At 39.6% G+C, this 19,683-nt stretch overlaps 1 protein-coding gene across 12 annotated transcripts in view; it reads left to right on the top strand.

Moving 5' to 3' along the window:
• The window catches only part of sema5b (semaphorin 5B), a 583,141-nt gene that overhangs the window by 500,682 nt on the left and 62,776 nt on the right, over nucleotides 1-19,683 (top strand). For 9 of the 12 annotated variants that reach the window (XM_062971530.1, XM_062971492.1, XM_062971628.1 and 6 more), the window contains one exon: nucleotides 3,721-3,926. The exons of 1 other annotated variant lie outside the window; for it this stretch is intronic. In XM_062971530.1, the coding sequence (XP_062827600.1) occupies nucleotides 3,721-3,926 (206 nt within the window). Of the gene's footprint in view, nucleotides 1-3,720; nucleotides 3,927-6,863; nucleotides 9,294-19,273; nucleotides 19,344-19,683 lie in introns of those variants that run through there. 2 more of the 12 variants (XM_062971596.1, XM_062971560.1) reach the window with 2 other exon arrangements.

The following is a 19,683-nucleotide window of genomic DNA, read 5'->3' as shown; positions in this document are numbered from 1 at the left end:
AGGAAACAGTTCAGCACAACAGAAACAAAATTCTCAGCACCATACTGATTAAACCGGCCAACACACATTTTGGTGCCTCAAATGTTAGCCCTATTTCTGGGTATATTTGACCTGCTGATTCCAAAAATGACACTAGTTTCACCCTATCAGCTCTAGCTTTGGGGGTACAGAACATATGTCATATACCAGTGTTCATCTGCTTGCCCATTGAAAATCATTACAACTGTATCTAAGTGCTCTTCAAGGCAGGGCCAAATCGCAGAAGGAACCGGGATTTAAAATCCCGATTCCCTTCAAGATTTAGGCCATATAGAGGGCCCAAAACCCAGGTTTATCCTGAGTGGTTGGCTATGTCTAGCAAGATGACAGACCCCCCCCCCATTTCCCCTCTAAACTTACCAGAGGGATTTGTCTGCGTCGTCAGACCCCTTGGAGTAAGCTTCTGATGCATCAAAATGACGTTAGAAAATACTCCAAGGGGCCTGAAGACGCCAGGCCCTTCCAGTAAGTTTAAGGGGAAAATGGGGGGCTGGAAGGGGAGGATGGGGGTTCCATCTTCCTCCCTTGGGCTCCTAGAGTCTGAAGAACCAGGATGGTAATGGGGAATGGCCTTTGGGATTGTGGAAGACAGTGCCGAGAATCTATCCCTTTGAAGGTCCAGATCTTTTCAGGTGTTATTTTTAATACAGAGTAAATCCCGGTTTACTTTGGATGAATCCGGATTTATCTGAGATGTCATTTGGATGCCTGAGGTTAATCCGGAACCCATCACGAATTTTGGGCCTGTCTGAAAAGGCCCTAAGAAACTAGAACTAATGCAATTTTCTGAATCAGTGCCTCAAATAACCACAGGAACAGGCCTAATAACCAAGACAGCAGATTATTTTTAATTGAGCTGTTTTATAGTTCCTAGAACTTTTTTGGTAAAGCCTTCATTGCAAAATCAGTGTATGTTGATATTATAGCTAAGGTATAGGAAAAGGTATAGAAAAACCTATTTCTTAAAATCCCAAGTGGTTTTGCAACAGTGTGATACCAAAAGTCTTTGTTCATTTATTTAAAGTCCAACCTTTCTCTTTTTACTTCCATCTTTCTCAACTACAGTAGAGTCTCACTTATCCAACACTCGCTTATCCAACGTTCTGGATTATCCAACGCATTTTTGTAGTCAATGTTTTCAATACATCGTGATATTTTGGAGCTAAATTCATAAATACAGTAGTTACTACATAGCATTACTGCATATTGAACTACTTTTTCTGTCAAATTAGTTGTATAACATGATTTTTTGATGCTTAATTTGTAAAATCATAATCTAATTTGATGTTTAATAGGCTTTTCCTTAATCCCTCCTTATTATCCAACATATTTGCTTATCCAACGTTCTGCCGGCCCGTTTATGTTGGAAAAGTGAGACTCTACTGTACTTTGGACTGTTTGCTACGTTTTTGCACTGTGTTTGTACCCTTCGTTGGTACATGTCCTTGACTACCCACTGGATTTAGACGCATTTGAAGTCTTGTATCTCTACTTATTTGCATTGTAAAATCTTTTAGACTATTCTAATTTCCTTTTTTGGACAATTTTAAAAACTTGCTAGATGAGGGTAATGTTGTGGATATAGCATATCTTCATTTCAGTAAGACTTTTGACAAGGTCTCCTGTGCTTTTCATGCAAATAAACTGGTTAAATGTGGGCTAGACAGGGCTACTGTCCAATGGTTTTGTAATTGATTGACCGACAGAACCCAAATGGTCCTCAGCAATGGTGCCTCTTTATCCAATGCAGTTCTAGGTAGCACTAATAAGAGTATAGTGTCTAGAATGAGGGAAGTCATCATCCAACTCTATTTCTGCTTTAGTCAGATCTCCAGTTCTGGGGCACCACAATTCAAGAAGGATATTGACAAGCTGGAACAAGTCCAGAGAAGGGCAACAAAAAGGGTAAAAGATCTGGAAGCAAAACCTATGAGAAGTGGCTTAGGCAGATGGTTGTTTAGCATGCAGAAAAGAAGATAAAGAATTGATATGAAAACCCTGTTTAAGTATCTTAAGTTGAATTTGTATGTCAGTCTGAATAGGTACATTTTAAGTGTAACTCCAGCCTATCTATCTATCTATCTATCTATCTATCTATCTATCTATCTATCTATCTATCTATTTATATAAGCTTTGGATGTCATAGGAAAGAGTTAACATCCCTGTGGTGTTTGTTTTGCTGTCTCTGTCCCTGTTCAGAAGATTTCACCTCCCTTTCTGTCCCTGTGATCACTGGATTTTGAAAAAAAATGACTTGTGGATTTGTGAGAAAGCTTCAATGGGAACACCTTTTCGCCATTATAACTTCCAGGAGTGAATTTCCCTTCCTAGGGGTAGATTTCCCTCACTTCCTGTTGTCTCAGACCTGTTCTTAACTATGAGTCATTTGTAAGTCGGATGTTTGTAACTCAGGGAAAAAAAGAAGCTCTACCTATACACTTTTTTGTTGGTAAGAGTGGTTCAGCAGTGAAATATGCTGCCTTAAAATGTGAGTTCCCTTCTCTGGAGGATTTTAAATAAAGGCTGGATAGCTATCTGTCAAGAGTGCTTTGGAAGTGCTTTCTTGTATGACAGGATTGGACTGGATAGCCTTTGTGTCTCTTCTACCTCTATGATCCTGTGATTTCATTTCATTTGAGTGCTGGACATTTCTAGCTAGCATCTTCATTTCCCACAAAATCCTGACGTAGTCCCACCAATTGGCGAAACATTAGAAACACAGCTAGACCTTGTTTCTGTGGTTTTTACTAGTGATGGATGAGGGAACCCACCAGAAGGTACTTTGAATGGGACCCCCCTCATAGCTGGGTATGGTCTTATCTCTGCTGTACTCTGTTAGCCACTTCATTTGTCAGGTCTTTGCCTTAAGTATTTCAGGCAGACCCAAAGACCTTTTCCCCTTCTGATTAGAGAGATGGTGAATTTTCCTCACCTTCCTCTTGCCATGACCCATTCATGTGTGTTGTCGGTATGCCTTGTTCCTTTTGGTTGTCAGCTTAATGTTTAGTTTCAGTATCAACAAAGGGAGAAAGAAAGGCTTTTAAGAAAGCAAGATATGATCCCATTAAAGCGGAACTACGATGAGCAGAACTGATAGCAAGGGAGGGAAGCTTCTGTCAGCTGGAATTGCAATGGCAGGCACTGGCTGCTTTCAAAATGGCCTTGTTGACAAGCAAGCAGAAAATTGCCCTGTGGTTGTCCAGTGCTGTCATTCATCCATTACCATTCCTAATACCTTTTTTTCATGAGAATAATAATATGGCTTTACCATCAAGCACATATTGATCCAGATGATGATACTGACTTTTCTTTTGGAGCCACAGAGGAGCCACTGGAATTGGCTAGATCATTGGTGTAGCACAATACACTTCTCCATGTAACATGGATCATGAGGATATATATATCTCAATTGCCATATAGACACATTATAAATGTTATGAGACAAGTGAGACTCCAGGATATATTTCAGAGGCAGTGCCAGAATAGTAGTAATATTGTATGGAGTAATACTGTATGGAGTCTAGTAATATTATCTTGTGATGTTTTGCCTGCGGCACAGAGCAACAATAAAGGCCGATGGCATCTTGTGCCTTTAATAATATATTGCTATTGAACACATGGGTTTGATTTTCCCTTCTTTGTGTGTCTGACCACCACTTCCCATGTGATTATCTCCCTCAGGGTTTAGCCTCATCCACCTGATCGCCACGGGGGTCTCCTGCTTCTTTGGCTCCAGCCTCTTAACTTTTGTGATCTACATTTACTGTCAGCGCTGCCAGAGGCAATCCCAGGAGTCGACTGTGATCCACCCCACCACTCCCAACCACCTCCATTACAAAGGCAACACAACGCCCAAGAATGAGAAATACACACCTATGGAATTTAAGGTAACAGGCTCCATCTGTCCGTGGCTCTGTTTTGAGTCCTGTGTGCTTGTGTTGACAGGACAAGCCAGTGGTTCCTGAACTTTGTCTTTACAAGTTTTCACAAAGCACTTATCTTGATCAGCAACAGCATGTGTAATGGCTGACAGCCTTTTCCTTGACCTGTAAGCATGAGGAGGCATTCAAGATGTGTGCTGTCTGTAATTGTCTGAATTGGTACTATCTAGAAAGATTTTATCATGGTTCTTCAGATTAGTGAGTTGAACCACCCCTCCCCAATACTTTAGTCAGTTGCTTGTTTATTATTTAGTTGGTAAGCCTGGTTTAATCCATATTAGATGAGCTAGTTTTATTTATACTTTTTGTTGCAAACATGTAAGCTTCTTCAGCTAAGTGGGACATGGCTCTGCAGGGTTGTGGAACTGTAAATAACTCTAAATTCTGGAGGCATGTCCAACATCCTGTTTGGTTCAATATCAGGTTTGGAACCATTAGGCTGTGCTGTTTCTTCCATTTGCATGTATTTTACATTGTTGTCTTCATTATTTGAATTCCCTCTGTAAATTACCTCTAGTCATCTCCCTTCCCAGTTCTCCATCTAAAGTCCCTCTAGTGTTGTTACCAAAAAAGGTCAAATATAGTATAATACAGTATCTTTTTATGTCTGTACATCTCTGCCTATCTGCCTATACTTATAAAAAGAATGGCCACATGAAACACCATACTTATATCATCAAATGGTTTGTTTGTTTGGTAGGCCTGTGTAAAGAAAAGCATCTCCACTGTGTATTAATTTTCATGGCAACTTCTTTTTCAATAGAAAGCTGGAATTTCCATTATCAGGGAATAAACCTGACATGCTAACAAGTATCCTGATAGTAATTAACAGATAATAAAGCATGCAGCACCAATAGTAAACAGAGTAACATACAGGGGAAATGCCTCTTAAGAGCAATCCATTAGATTGCAGAGAGCAAGACCATAAAATCCTATTAATCATTGTTTTAACAACAGGGAGCTGATACAAAAAATAGAATTACAGACACTCCCAGTTTAGAGTCCCTTGGGAAAGCAGTGTTTGGAAGGTCTACTGGTGACACAGGACAGCAAAGCAAACATGTTTCTTAGGGTTTCCAATTGAGTTCCGCACCTGTTCAACATACCATATGTGTTTTGAAGCTTGATTGTTAGTTTCTTGTGATACAACTTATTTGACCTGTGGCTGCCAAAAACCAAATAAAAATTCAGTCAACTGCCAACAAGCAAATGTGGATACATTCACTAGGCCTTTCAGCTCTCACTTGGAGGCTTGTGTGTTGATGTTTGCATCTTCTCACTGCGACAGTTGTGCCAGTTGTGCTACAGAAAGCAGAAGCTGGATTTAGGGGCTTTAGTCTTGACAACTGTGATGGAGTTCCCCTGCACACCAGGATACATATCCTTTTTATTCCCACCGAGGGGCAGTTTTGCATGATAAGAGCTATCCTTTTTCTGAAGTGAATGTTTCCTTCCCTATTAGTACAACAGACAAAGGCTAAAGCTTTGATATCTTAAATCTAAGACTAATATATCAATAATAATTTTAAATTGCAGATTGAGATGTCACAGAGATGTCTGGAAAAATAATCCAATAAGACCTAATCATGTCCAGACCAATGCTTGATATGGCTTAGAGTTTCATCCTGTAATTTAAGAAAATCATGCATTTTGCTTTTTCACAGGATTCCTTACTGAGTTGGACAGAAAAATATATACTGCTATACGAGGTTTAAAGGTTCTCACTACTAGAGAAAAAACAGATAATGTTTTTCAGCAGCTGCTTAGTACATAGTTGTGTTTACCTCTGCCTTTGTGCATTAACCCACATGACAGGATCTTGCATCACTTTGTCGAGAAATTCTCTGCTTGTAAAAGATAGGATTCATATGTCTGGTGTCTTTTTCAGTAGTTACAAGATTGTAAACTGGACTTATTATCTCGTATCTGCTCAGGATTTATATTTATGGTTGTTAGCAACCAAACATCACCCCTCAATCCTACATTTCAGGTTGGTAGCATCCCAACCAATGGTTTTCAAGATACTGCAAATCAGGGTGCTGGAAAACGTCATCTGCAGCAACGTTGTCAGAAAGAACTACAATGACAGAGCTCTGGCATGACAGTTACATCTGACAATGCAGGATCTCAGCCATATATCTTTAGAGCTGATATACCTAATCAGAAGAAACATGTGGTGTATAACCCTCCTAGAACTATAATACTTTAGCTCCAGGTAGAAGATTGCATGTCTGAATTCTTTGCCTATGTCAAAATAATCCCTATGCATATGATATTGATCTTAAAGGCAGGCTAGGCTCTTCTCCCTGGAATGTTAACTTACCTTGAGCACACAGTCATTAATATTGAAGAGTGTTCAATTATTTGGCATCATTCTTTCTTTCCAGCCTACTTTTGGAAATAATATAGTGTTATACTGCATTATTCTTCTGATCATGTAGATCTGTTCGTTAGAAAAACGTGCTGGAGCTTAGCAGAAAAAAAAGAGAATAACCCATGGGGCTGCCATAGGAAGAGCAAAAGAGGATCTGTCAGTCATGATAAATGCTACTCTTTGCAGCTAGAGCCTTCTAAGGATGATATATTCCTCCTCCCAGAGTGCATTGCATTAATAGACAACAGGGCCGTTAGAGTGATTCATGTGGCAACATATTCCCTCTTTTTAAATAACAAGGTTTTCTTACATCAGTGGTTCTCAACCTGTGGGTCCCCGGGTGTTTTGGCCAACAACTCCCAGAAATCCCAGCCAGTTTGCCAGTTGTTAGGATTTCTGGGACTTAAAGGCCAAAACATCTGGGCCCCACAGGTTGAGAACCACTGTCTTAAATTGGCAGTGTTGTATAATGTTTTAAGTGTTGAAATATTTTATTTATTTATTTACAGTATTTATATTCCGCCCTTCTCACCCCGAAGGGGACTCAGAGCGAATCACAGTGTACATATACATGGCAAACATTCAATGCTATTAGACATACAGACAGAGACAGAGACGAAGATACAGAGGCAATTTAACATTTTCCAGCTTCCAGGCTTCATGAGGGTATGCTGCTTCGTTATCCACTGTGACACCAAGTACTTGATGGATTGCTTCCTCGTTCCTTTCTGCATGCTGCTGGACAATTTTCATGGTGTTGTAAATTCGTTAAATTATCCTCCCTGCATAAGCGATACCTAAATTTTCCTACTTGCAACTATCTTTCAGGTTGCTTAGGTCAACAACAAGCTAGACTATTTTTAATGGCCGGGAGCTCAATCTGACGTGGGCTGGGGTTCAAATTTCCATTCATCCATGGAAACCCACTGGATGACTTTGGGCAAGTAAACCTCTCTCGCCCTCAGAGGAAGCAAAGGAAAACTTCCTTTGAGCAAAGCTTGCCAAGAAAACCTTGTAACAGGGTTTCTTCACCATAAGTTAGAAATGACATGAAGACACACACCAGCAACTAGGTGTTCTTATTCTGTTGTAATTAAATTAATTTTGTTAGTGCCACCTATAGAGATTTTATTTTTTAATTGTTTTAACTTGATTGGTTTTGATTGTAAGACTTAGAATAGTGGTTTTTGTTTCGTTTTTGTTTTTTTGTGTCAGGAGCGACTTGAGAAATGCAAACTTCTGGTGTGAGAGAATTGGCCGTCTGCAAGGAAGTTGCCCAGGGGACCCCTGGATGTTTTACCATCCTATGGGAGGCTTCTCTCATGTCCTTGCATGGGAGGCAGGAGCTGATAGACGGGAGCTCACCCTGCTCCCTGGATTCGAACTGCTGGTCTTTGGGTCAGCAGCCCTGCTGGCACAAGGGTTTAACCCATTGTGCCACCGAGGGTTAATGTTTTTAATGTTTTGAATAGATTATTTAAATGCATTGATCAGACATTTTTTGTTTTTATATTTTAAAAAAACCCTGTGCACATAGAAAAATGACACATCAGGGTAAAAGCTAGGCTAGACCTTTCTCATTAAAAGGAAAAATTTTGTGTAGTTTTTCTTTTTCCAAATGTAAAGATTTCAGTGAAGGAAATTCAAATGTTTGATTGACTCTTTCGCAGCTCCAAGTGACATAGTCTAAGAAAAGCAGCATTAGATCCCCCTGAATATATAAACTTCGATGTGTGTCTTATACATAATTTTGTAGTGACATGATATCAGTTGACACACCTCTCTGAATGTATATGTGGATTTACACTATAATAACAGTGTATATTGTAGATGCATTGCTTGATCTTGGGGTAGAATCATTGTACTGTAGGCTCTCTGTGAAAATATTCTGAGCTCTGGGAAAGAGGAAATCATAGTATTTTAGTTCTTCTGAAGAGCAGGTTCTTCACACAGTCTTTCTCTCTTTGGTTTCTCTACTTGTCTGGAATACTCAAAGTTTGTCAGGCAGAAACTTTTAGAAATTTTTAAGAGGAATGAATTTGTAAAGTGTTTTTTCCCAATTAAATGTTGGATTTGGGAATTATTCTAGTGCCTGTTTGTGGCTTACAACTTTGGGAATTTTCTTCCTTTAGGTTTGTGTGTTGATGTGTTGTCTTTGCCCACTAGTGACACTCCTCAGTTTTTGTGGATGCTGCTGCAGTATAAATGACTATGTCCAAAGAGGTATTGGGATTCTCATTTTCCATACCTACTTTCACCTCAGAAATGTTGATCCTCTCTGTAAAACTCTGTTGTGTTATATTGGGAATTTTAAAAATATATTGGAAGGTTATGGTGGCTGAATGTTGGAGTCAAGTTAATAAGAAAGCACTTTAGCTAAGTGCAAGTCAGCATGAATTTGTAGAAGGTAAGTCATGTCACGCAAATTGAATTCTTCCCCACCCGTCCCCTCCTCTGCCTTTCTCCATCTCCCTTCATTCTTTTGGCTAATTAAATAAATATTGATTTATATAGAAAGAAATGCACAACCTGAGTTTTATTCATTAGTTTTAAACACTTCTGAAATCATTTACCACCCCCACCCCCATATACACTCATCTTTCTCACCACCCAGTAAAACTACTCCTAAGTAAGAAGGATGCCAAACATTTATTAGATGCTTCTGAATGTAACACTGGTAACTAAGTGATTCAGTATCTGTCCCCAACTCAAGGCTATAAACATTAAAAAGATAAGGTGAAAGTTTGAATCCAAACAGAGAGAGAGAGAAAGTGAGAGAGGGAGATAGTTGGTCAGAGACGAGGAAATTCAGACAGCAATGGAGGTACAGTTAAGTAGAGCTCTGAAGTCAAGAAATGAATCCTTAAAGGAAGAGAGGGAAATAGCTTTGACTGCTAGGCTACCGTTCTATCTATAGAGCAGTGGTTCTCAACCTGTGGGTCCCCAGATGTTTTGGCCTTCAACTCCCAGAAATTCTAACAGCTGGTAAATTGGCTGGGATTTCTGGGAGTTGTAGGCCAAAACACCTGGGGACCCACAGGTTGAGAACCACTGCTATAAAGAATAGTATGTTAGAAACCATGGGCCACTAGCAAATGAGATTGTATGCTGACCATAAAAATAAGGAGATGATTAGGAGGAGATGTCACGGGTCCTCCTAAGATTATAGCCCTATGTTTACTGTGTGTCCTAGTATTGTCCAGATAATCTTACGAATGGTAATTATATAAATATAAATGATGACCACAAACTTGGAAACAGTGGAGAAGTCTTAGGAGGATACTACACAACGACAATAAAGGGAAGAGATTCTGAATTGGCTGAGCAAGTACTCGAAGAGAGAAAAATGGGGGGAAATGCGAGCTTTTAATCTTGATTGATTCACCTTGCAAACCTGGGGATGGTTAAGGTGACCAGGTTCTCCTGAAATAAGTAGGGTTTCTCATAAAAGTGATGGTTGATTTGGTTTTGTAGATAGCATTGAAAAATCTTGTTAGAATATTGATTATTTTCAGTAATGAACTTTGTTACATGGATGGTGGCTGAAGCATTAGTTCCATCACATTTGATGTATCCAGTCTAGGTCACTTGAGCTTTAAAAAGATACAAATGAACTTGAGATTTTGCAAAGTAGGACATTTGTTATAAATAGCAAGGTGGAGGACGTGCTCTTTATTAAGAGATGTGGTCAATTTGGCCATTATTTAAAGGGCACTGCAGGATTATGGGAATGAATTATTTATGCCTAGAGCTTTAAATACACTTTCAACGTTCTCAGTATTCTAAATCCCATGTTTGTCCTACCTACACTAAGCCTATTGAAAACAGTGGAATTTAAGATGATTGTGCTGCTCGGAGAGTCTGCTTTACATAAGACTAACAGTAAATTTAACATATATATACACACATCCTGCTCCCCATAAGTAGTAACCAGATTGAATTTTAATATTCTTCCTCATCCAGTTTTTGGTGAGTACCTAACCTCTTTTTTTCATTTTTTTTCTTTTTTTTCAATTTTTTCACCGGTGATAACATGCCAAGACACAGGAGATGATTATGAGGAAAAAGAATACATTCTAGTTCTAGATAGTGTTCCTCTTTTTCCTTATTGCTTCCCTCCTCTTCTCAAGAACATCCAGGATCTTGCTAACAGATTTTTTAACAAAAGTAGGGAAGAAATTCATTTCATAATCAGCCATTCACGTCCCATAAATTAGCTACAATTTCTGCTGTGCTTTGACAGTACTATGATATGTTCAACATGGAGGTGGATTGCAATACATGTTATGTACATCATGCATTACGATAAAAATGGCTTGTGCCATCACCAACTCAGCCAAATAGCGTAACACAAGCTGTCACAGCATAAGCACCTGCTGTTTTGGACAGTGCTCTACAAATCGAGAGTATTTGTCAGAGCTACAGCTCTGGTGGCCGCCGTGGCTGTAACTATACCCAGTGTGGCCAGTGGGAGTTTCGATTTTGACAGTATTTTTGACTAATCAAAGCATTGATAAGGCAGGTACCTTCTAAAGAGCCGTCTGTTTCATTGGGATCTAAGTCAAGCCTAATAGTTCACATTTATTTTTGGTGAGACCTAAGTGGGCTCATCCTATTGAACATCTTTCTTGCCTGTTTATCCATTTGGAGCTTTCAATAGCTTGCCTGAATTTTGATCATCCAAACACCAGTTTGATTTCCTCATGTTCTAGCAGTGATTCAAGATCATTTTTGTTCCTAAAGGACTGATGCTTCTACGATGCAGCTGTTGATTTTCCTCTATTGTCAAAACTGACCATTTATCCTGGCCTTCTTCTGATCAATACAAACCATGTATTTATGGAGGTTAGCAACAATTGGAGGTGAGATTCATGTGTGCGAAGTGTGCAGGTTGGAAAATTAAAAGAAAACACAACAACAGGCCATCCATTGAGATTTTAGTGGCAGGGTCTGAATTGAGTGTGACTGGGACCATGTTGGACATTTAATTGAGAAGGTTAACTGCTTGTGCAGTGGTAAGAGTAAAGTAAAATGATTCCGGATCCTTCAGAACAGGGTCGAAAGTATCCTAATGCCTTTGGAATGTGTATTAGCTGCATTTAGAATATCCAGTGCAAGTGCTTTTCACACAAAACACATAATTAATTTATGGAACTTGCTAGTGATGAGTGCAGGTTTATAGATGGCTTTAAAAATGATTAAGGCACTAGATAAGTCTTTGAATTCTTTTTAAAGCACACCTATGCATCAAACTGTTTAATGTCTGTGGATAGAACTGCAGGGCTGAACATTCACAGACTCATACAGGGATTTGTAAACAAAGGATTAATCATCCTCCAACACTGCTAACAGGATTGGCAAAAGTAGCTCAGAGCTCAGCTACAGTTCCATATTCCTTACCCTCAGTTTTACTAGCCTCAAGACAGAAAAAAAATCCAAAGCAAAGAAAGACAGCTCTTTTCAGAACTTACTTATGCTGCCAGTTTTTTCCACACTGAAAAGAAAGCTGTAGAAAAAAAGTGATCAGAAGATAAGGGAAGTGATTGAGTCCAAAGAAAAACCAATGGTTGCAGGAGAGGTAGGTTTAAGTGCATGTAGGTGATCTGTGCACATACAGTAGAGTCTCGCTTATCCAGCCTTCACTCATCCAACGTTTTGTATTATCCAACACAATCTACCTCCTGCCCGGATCCACAGCTGTTTCTCTAGGCAGCAATTCTATCTTTATTTGTAGTCAATTTTTTAATAATCAATGTTTTTTTTGTCAGTGATTTCAATACATTGCAAAGATTTGGGTGCTAAATTTGTAAATACAGTAATTGCTACATAACATTACTGTGTATTGAACTGTTGTTTTTTTTTTGTCGATTTGTGGTAAAACATGATGTTTTGGTTCTCTATTTGTAAAACCATAACATAATTTGACGTTTAATAGGTTTTTCCTTAATCCCTCCTTATTTGCCAACATTTTCGCTTATCCAATGTTCTGCTGGCCCGTTTATGTTGGATAAGCGAGACTCTACTGTACTTGGATGCACAAAGATTGACAGAACACAGGTTTGTGATTTTCAGCCCCCCAAAAAGTGTTTAGGAATTGGAAGAACAACACGATCTTTTTTTTCTCAACAGAATGAGGGTAAGTTATATCATTCTGGCGTAGAGCCCTTGGCTATAGGAATATTGGATACTGTAGTATGACCGACAGTTACATTGTTGTTTCAAAATGGCAGTGCTGGGGATGAATAAACAGAGCCCCCCTTTCTCCTCCCCCAAAAATAATAATTTCAGATGACTCTACGGAAAACTTTGGTGCATCTTCCAAGTGTGGATTGAGAAATATAACCAGAAAGGGGATGTGATATTCCAAAGCATTGCCTGTCTTCTTAATGTCTTCTTCCCTTGTAGATGGTCATTTCTATTGCTACTGAAAATAATGCCTTTTCTCTCTGGTCCTACATATTTTTTTCCTTTTCTAGTTTAGAGATAACAAAACAGACTTTTAACCACCTTTCCATTCCCAGGAGAAGGTTGTGTCTGGCCAAGACATTGTGTTGATTTTTTTGCCCTTCTATCCCTTGGCAAACACAAGATGGCAATCTCCTATCTTTTAATTTGATAGGTTGCTCTTTCAATTTTTACTGGCTTCCTTCCTCGCTTGCCCTTTATCCCCTGTGTGGCACAGCAGAAGCAGCGATATTGCTGCAGCAAGCGCCTGCCTTCTGTTGGGGTGACCCTTCTGCTGTGCATCATTTCAGCTTGCAAAAGCGATCTGTGTACAGTTCAGTCATCAGTCAAAAACTGATAAATTGCAGCAGTCTGGAAAGTTAGCAACCGTTTCTCTGTAACACTGTCTTTGCACCGCGTGGCTTTCAGTTAAGTTTGCCAGATAGAATACCAAACTGTCTTCTTTCTGCTCACACAACTCCCCAAAAGGAACCAGACTGAAATACAAATACAAAGACCACACAAACACACACGTACACAAGTGGCATTTAAGAATGTTTACTGCCGGGTAGCAAAGAGTGGTGAGAGTCTGATACAAAAGGCTGTGATTTTTGGGAGAGGGGGTTAAGAAATGACTCAGAGAACAAAGAATTCCTTACATTGTATGAGACTGCAGCTCTTAAATATTGCTTCAAAAGCCTCTTGATTTACATAATGTCTGCTAGGAAGAGTAAGCAAGAAGGTTTACTGAGGAGGAACAAAAAAGACTGGGCAGCAGAGCTTAGTCAGAAGCTATTAGTGTCTTCCCCTGACCCTCTTTAATTCATTGGACCGAATCAAATTGAGCAGTCAACCATCCTAGGGAGGTGTGGTTCTCATGCAGGGAAGATTACACAAGTGGAGCAATGATGCATTTCACAGGGGTGTCATTATCTTATGGTGGCAGCAGCGCTGACCCAGGCGGGCTTGTCACATGTGTCTTACTTAAGATCGGCAGATGCTGCCACTTAAGGCTTTCAAGATTTGTCTCTGTCAAGTTTTTATGTGGAGTACTGGCAGTCATTTGCTAGCTCAGCAGGTTTGCATGCTGCTATGCGTACGTAACCATGGTTAGAAAGCTACATGCCATTGGTTTTGACCACTTTTAGCATAAGTGTTGCCACCTTCTCTTTCGCCTTCCTTTTCTTCAAGCATGGCAGCTGGAATCATCTACAGTAGTCACAAATACAGTTACTCTCTTGTGTTTTATAGCCAGGGGCTAGGTAGGGATTTGGAATATGGAGTAGGCACAAATGCATAACTATGTAGGAGTCATGAAAGTCCTCCAGTCTCCATGTAGTGGGCAGTATCTGATACAGTCATTGGGGCTATTCTCCTATGAATCGGAAGGCAGCTGGCTGACAGTCTGTTGTCCCCTAAACAAACTCTGGCACAATAGGAATTGCAACACACAAGGGACTGCTGTCATAGGTCAGGATGGGAATGTTAGTGACAGGGGAATGAATATTTGTCAATTGCAGTGGCTGCTTCTCAATAAGTGGCAGTTGTGGGGATCATAAACATATCTCCTATCCAAGATTCCAGACCCTACAACTTTTTTCCAGAAAGCTGAAAGATGATATGATGGTTTGATAGCTTAATTATGGTGTGTACACAAACCACCCCCACCCCCGAAATGCATTATGTTTACTCATATGAGTTTTGCATATTTTTGGATTACTTCAAAACCTTGCAAAACCTACTTAACCGAATTAAAGACATGGAAGATGTATAGTACAGAAAGCGAGAATGCTGCCATATTATTTGAATTGTTTGCAGCATTGGCCAGTGAGATGGTTGACCAACACCTAGAGGTGACATAGATCTTTCTTCTGTTACTTTTGGTGCCATTTGGCATGATAGAAGTATATAGTTTCTGAGCAGGGCTGTAGCCAAAGGAGGGAGGGGTTGGGGGTTCAACTCTCTCCCCCCCCCCCCAAAAAAAAATTCAGGTTAAAACAAACCTGCTTTACTCATGAATTTTAACTGTTTAATCAAATACCCATGAGTGTCCACTGAAGTTTATCTATCTTGAGTGTCCACTGGAGTTTATCAATGGAGCCTGATTTCTAAATTATTTTGCATTATGGAACTATTCTTCATGATTTGCTTTTAAAAAGTTTCAAACACCCCCCCCCCCCTGAATTTTTTTTTCTGGCCATGGCCCTGTTGCTGAGTTAATGGTTTGTTCAGTTTGGTTATGTGGTACTGATGCCATTGGGATGACTATCCATTCAGGTTCTGTGGCTACTGTACTTTTGCTCCACCGTTTCTCTCCCACGCCCATACATAAAGGAAGGCTCCATCTCTATCTTCATGCTGTTTCGCCTAGTCTGTTGGTGTTAAAGTGGATTTTTTTTTTGAAATTATAAGCAAAAGGAAGAACAGAGCTCCTCTGTATGTGGTGCTTTGCTTTAGAAGTTCTGTCACAATCCTCATCTACCAGCTTATTCAAGTAGAAGTACATCTTTGGTTTTTCATTTCTTTTTTCATGGAATACTCTAGAGCAAAGTTTAAAAGAACTCATCTATTTGTAGAAGATTTCTTACGAATGCAGAAACGTACTTTTGCCTTCAACACGTTGTCTATCTCCAGGAGACCTTTCATGTTGCCATCTTTAACACAAGTTGTTAAATAAATGAAGATAATGGCACTTACAGGTCAAATGTATGCATTATAGGAGCCAGCTGAATGGTACAGAAATTCCTTATGTGGCCATCACTGGTAGCTGATAGTGACTTAGCTCAGAAATTAGTGAGTTTCATGAGGAGTGGCTAGAGGTTCGACAAGATATTGTGATAGAGAAAATATAATTTTCCCTCACTGGAATAAAACTTGAGACTGAAACTACATATGATGGTGACAGGCCTGTGTCTTGAAGAGAGCACCTGTCCTAGTCATGTTTTCATACAGTTCTTTGACCAGGCAAGAATACAGCCTGAAGACACAACTTCCATTTTGCATTTTTGGGAAAAATAATTTAGAAATAGAAGATACAAATGATATAAAACAAACATAAGGTAAAAATACAAATTAAACACTCAACAGCCTTTATTACATCATATACTGTAGGTTTTCTATATATTTCTATCTATTTTAGAATGGACGAATACACATTTTATGTTTTAGTTCATCTTAGAACAGTGGTTCTCAACCTGTGGGTCCCCAGTTGTTTTGGCCTACAACTCCCAGAAATCCCAGCCAGTTTAACAGCTCTTAGGATTTCTGGGAGTTGAAGGCCAAAACATCTGGGGACCCACAGGTTGAGAACCATTCTCTTAGAAGAACATCCTGATGAGTTTTCTGCTGTGATCCATTATCGTTGCCCTAAAACTATCTGTTGACTCTAACTTGAATATCTGAGAATGAACTCTGTTTGGTTAATACCTTTTCACCTACTGTGTCCTGTTAGGTTGTCAGTGACGGCGATTGGCCAGATTTTCAGAAACAGTTCACAGTGTGTGCCCCACACTTTTTTGGAGCCCAAGGAGTTAAATGGCGCAAGTGACTAGGTATTTGATCAACTGATTGCAGGCAGTCAAGCCTCATCAGTACTTATGCCAGGAAGTGATCTCCAGAGCAGACACTAAGACAGCAGAGAAAATTCTATTCTGTTAAGAGCAAATCCTGGATTTTGTAAAGATCTATTTATTCATTTATGTATCTATTTAAGATATGTCTACCCCGCCTTTCTCCGCAAGCAGACCCAAGGTGGCTTACAGCATGTAAACCATACAATACAAAATTAAAACATAATTATCAAAGTTAAAATATAAATAAGATCACATCTTCAGTGTAACCCAGTCCCATCTGCCCAATATAAATCCCCTTCGAAATAAAATATTAGACCCTAAAACTCAACCCAGCCCTTAAAACACATGGCTCCAATTTTAATTAAAAGCTTTCTTAAATAGGAAGGTCTTTACACCCCTCCGGAAACACAACAGAGATGAAGCCAATCTTAGCTCTTCCAAAAGGGAGTTCCAAAGTGCCGGTGCCAGCCCTGAGAAGGAATCTTTCCTGGCCCCATTTAAAACACATGTTGAAGAGGACCCTAGTAGAGATAAGGGTCTCTCCACTGGATCTCAGTGCTCGACCCAGTATGTATAGGGGACATGGTGTTTCAGGTAGCCTGGACTGAAGCAGTTTAGGGCTTTATAGGTAAGAACCAGCACCTTGGTCTCAGAAACCTATAGGCAACCAGTGGAGCTGTCTTAGAAGCAGATTAGACTATTTAGATTCCGTGTCAGCCTTTTACTTTAAACGATTTTGGTGTTTTTCATCCGCTTTCTTCCTGAACACACAGTTTAATACTTTTATCTTCTCAGCTGCTTCGACCTTCCCATCCAATTCTTTTTCTTGTTTTCAATATGGTAGTATTAGCCTTCTCTACAAGCCTTCGGGGCAGTGAGCTAAATGTGGTCAAGCAAAATAATTACATTTTGAGCAGAGGGTTAATGCTTGGTATATTTGCTTGATATATTCAGGTTTTAACAGGTTGGCTGGCTATTGCGATGGAGTCTTCAACTTATGATTTGCAGTTGATTATTAGATTTTAAAATTGTTTTCTTTTTGTGACAAAGGATATCTGCAATAGCTATCTCTTGTGTGGAGTAGTCAGCTGCATTGGATTTGGTCTGATACAATACTTTTAGTTAAGTGGACTTTTTGCGTTGCATGAAATAAAAACAATGAAAAAAACTTTTACTTAAATATCCTAAAAATAGGTACAGAAACATTTTCAACACGAAAATTACTTTTTACAAAGCCCATCTAGGACAAGGGATTTATTTTCTCATTCCTCATTTTAGATATGAAAGAGCAAAGAGATGGGACTGCTGAACCATTAAGCAGTCATTTAAATATCAAGTTGGTCCAGAGCAGTGGTTCTCAACCTGGAGTCCCCAGATGTTATTGGCCTTCAACTCCCAGAAATCCTAACATCGGGTAAGCTGGCTGGGATTTCTGGGAGTTGTAGGCCAAAAACATCTGGGGATCCCAGGTTGAGAACCACTGGTCCAGAGCCATAGAAGATTGCTAAGAATACAGTGTTTCCTCACTACGTCACGGTTCACTTTTTGCGGATTCGCTGTTTCACGGTTTATCAATAACTCTAAAAGACTATTATAAATCATAAAAAATTACAATTTACAGCCTAAGGGAGGGAGGGAGGAGAAGCCGAAGGGAGAGAAAAGGAGCCCAAGCGGCAACAGGAAGAGAAGGAGGCAATTTATCAACACACAATTAAAATAGTGTATAACTACTTAAATAATGTATAAATATTAAAATAAATATAGTGTCCCTACTTCGCGGATTTTCACTTATTGCGGGTGGTCCTGGAACCTAACCCTAGCAATAAGTGAGGGAACACTGTACTATGGTTACCGTGTTTCCCCGAAAATAAGACAGTGTCTTATATTAATTTTTGCTCCCAAAGATGCTCTAGGTCTTATTTTCAGGGGATGTCTTATTTCTCCATGAAGAAGAATTCACATTTATTGTTGAACAAAAAAAATGAGCATTTATTATATACTGTACAGTAGCTGTCATCACAAACCAGCATAACCAGACAAACTGTGAATCCTATCAAGAATTTCTTGTTACTACCATTATTTCCATGTACAATACTCTATGGTATGTACATTTATCGATCCTGCATGCTTCGAAACAAAAACTTTGCTAGGTCTTACTTTCCGGGGAGGCCTTATATTTAGCAATTTAGCAAAACCTCTACTAGGTCTTATTTTCTGGGGATGTCTTATTTTAGGGGAAACAGGGTAGGATAGAGCAATTTGTAGCCCTCCAGTTGTTTGACTGCTATTCCCAGCAGCCTTTGCCAACATAGCCAGGGATGAGGAAAGATGGGTGTTGTAGTCCAGCCACACCCAGAGTTTAACCAGTTTAGAAACTTCTTGCATACTGACCATTCTACATGCATTTGCTCTTTTTTGTCGCTCTTTTCTAGGTGATTGTTATTATTATTATTTTGTTTCTCCCCATAAATCAGTCGCATTTCTCCTTGGATCACCCATGTACCAACATTGCCTTCTATAGGGCTTAATATATAGGGCAAGAAGCCTCTTAGGCGACATACTAACAGGTGTTCTGTGGGCTACTCCCCAAATATCTCTGGTTTGCTTATATCATTTGGGATTAAATGATAGGATTCAGCTGTTTTTAAAAATGCATTTTGCAGAGTGGAGGCAAGAACCACCTCTCCTTTTGGCAGGTCATTTAGATAGAATTATTTCATAAATGCACAGAAAGGAGAAAACAAGAACCCCCATATTGACATCGACAATTAAAAGTACAGCTGCATTTCACTTCCATTTTTTCCCTCCATCCTGTTGGACGTTGTGCTTGTAAATTGGTTGCTGATTTTCTCCCCAAACCCTTTTTCCTCACATGTGACCATGCCTTGTTACTTGCACTGTAGCTTACAGAAGTGACACACTTAATATCGGGGGGTCCAAACCTGGATATCTACCAGTGGAGATGGAGATCAGGTAAATGTCCACCTGCTCTTCCAAAGCAAAGTGAAATGCCTTTTTGGTGCACTGCTATTGGGAGGGAATTAAAGTAAGTCTACTAAAGGAAAATCAGGCTGTCCCAATGTGAACAGTTCCTCCTCATTAGGCCCAGCATGGTTTGCATGATGATGTTTGGGAGAATATGGTATGACCCTTCAAACCTACTTTTTTTGGGAGAATCAGAATAGCTGAGTCTGGATAAACATATGGATCTTGGTTCACACTAGTCACTTGGCAAAGATGCCCCCCCCCCCAATAAATGCCGGCAGAACAAGGAGCAGGTGCAATCCCCCCCCCCCAATCCATGGAAAATGTA

This window comes from Anolis carolinensis, chromosome 1 (assembly GCF_035594765.1).
Source record: "Anolis carolinensis isolate JA03-04 chromosome 1, rAnoCar3.1.pri, whole genome shotgun sequence".
NCBI classification, from domain to species: domain Eukaryota; kingdom Metazoa; phylum Chordata; class Lepidosauria; order Squamata; family Dactyloidae; genus Anolis; species Anolis carolinensis.
This window is presented reverse-complemented; position numbering and strand designations above follow the sequence as displayed.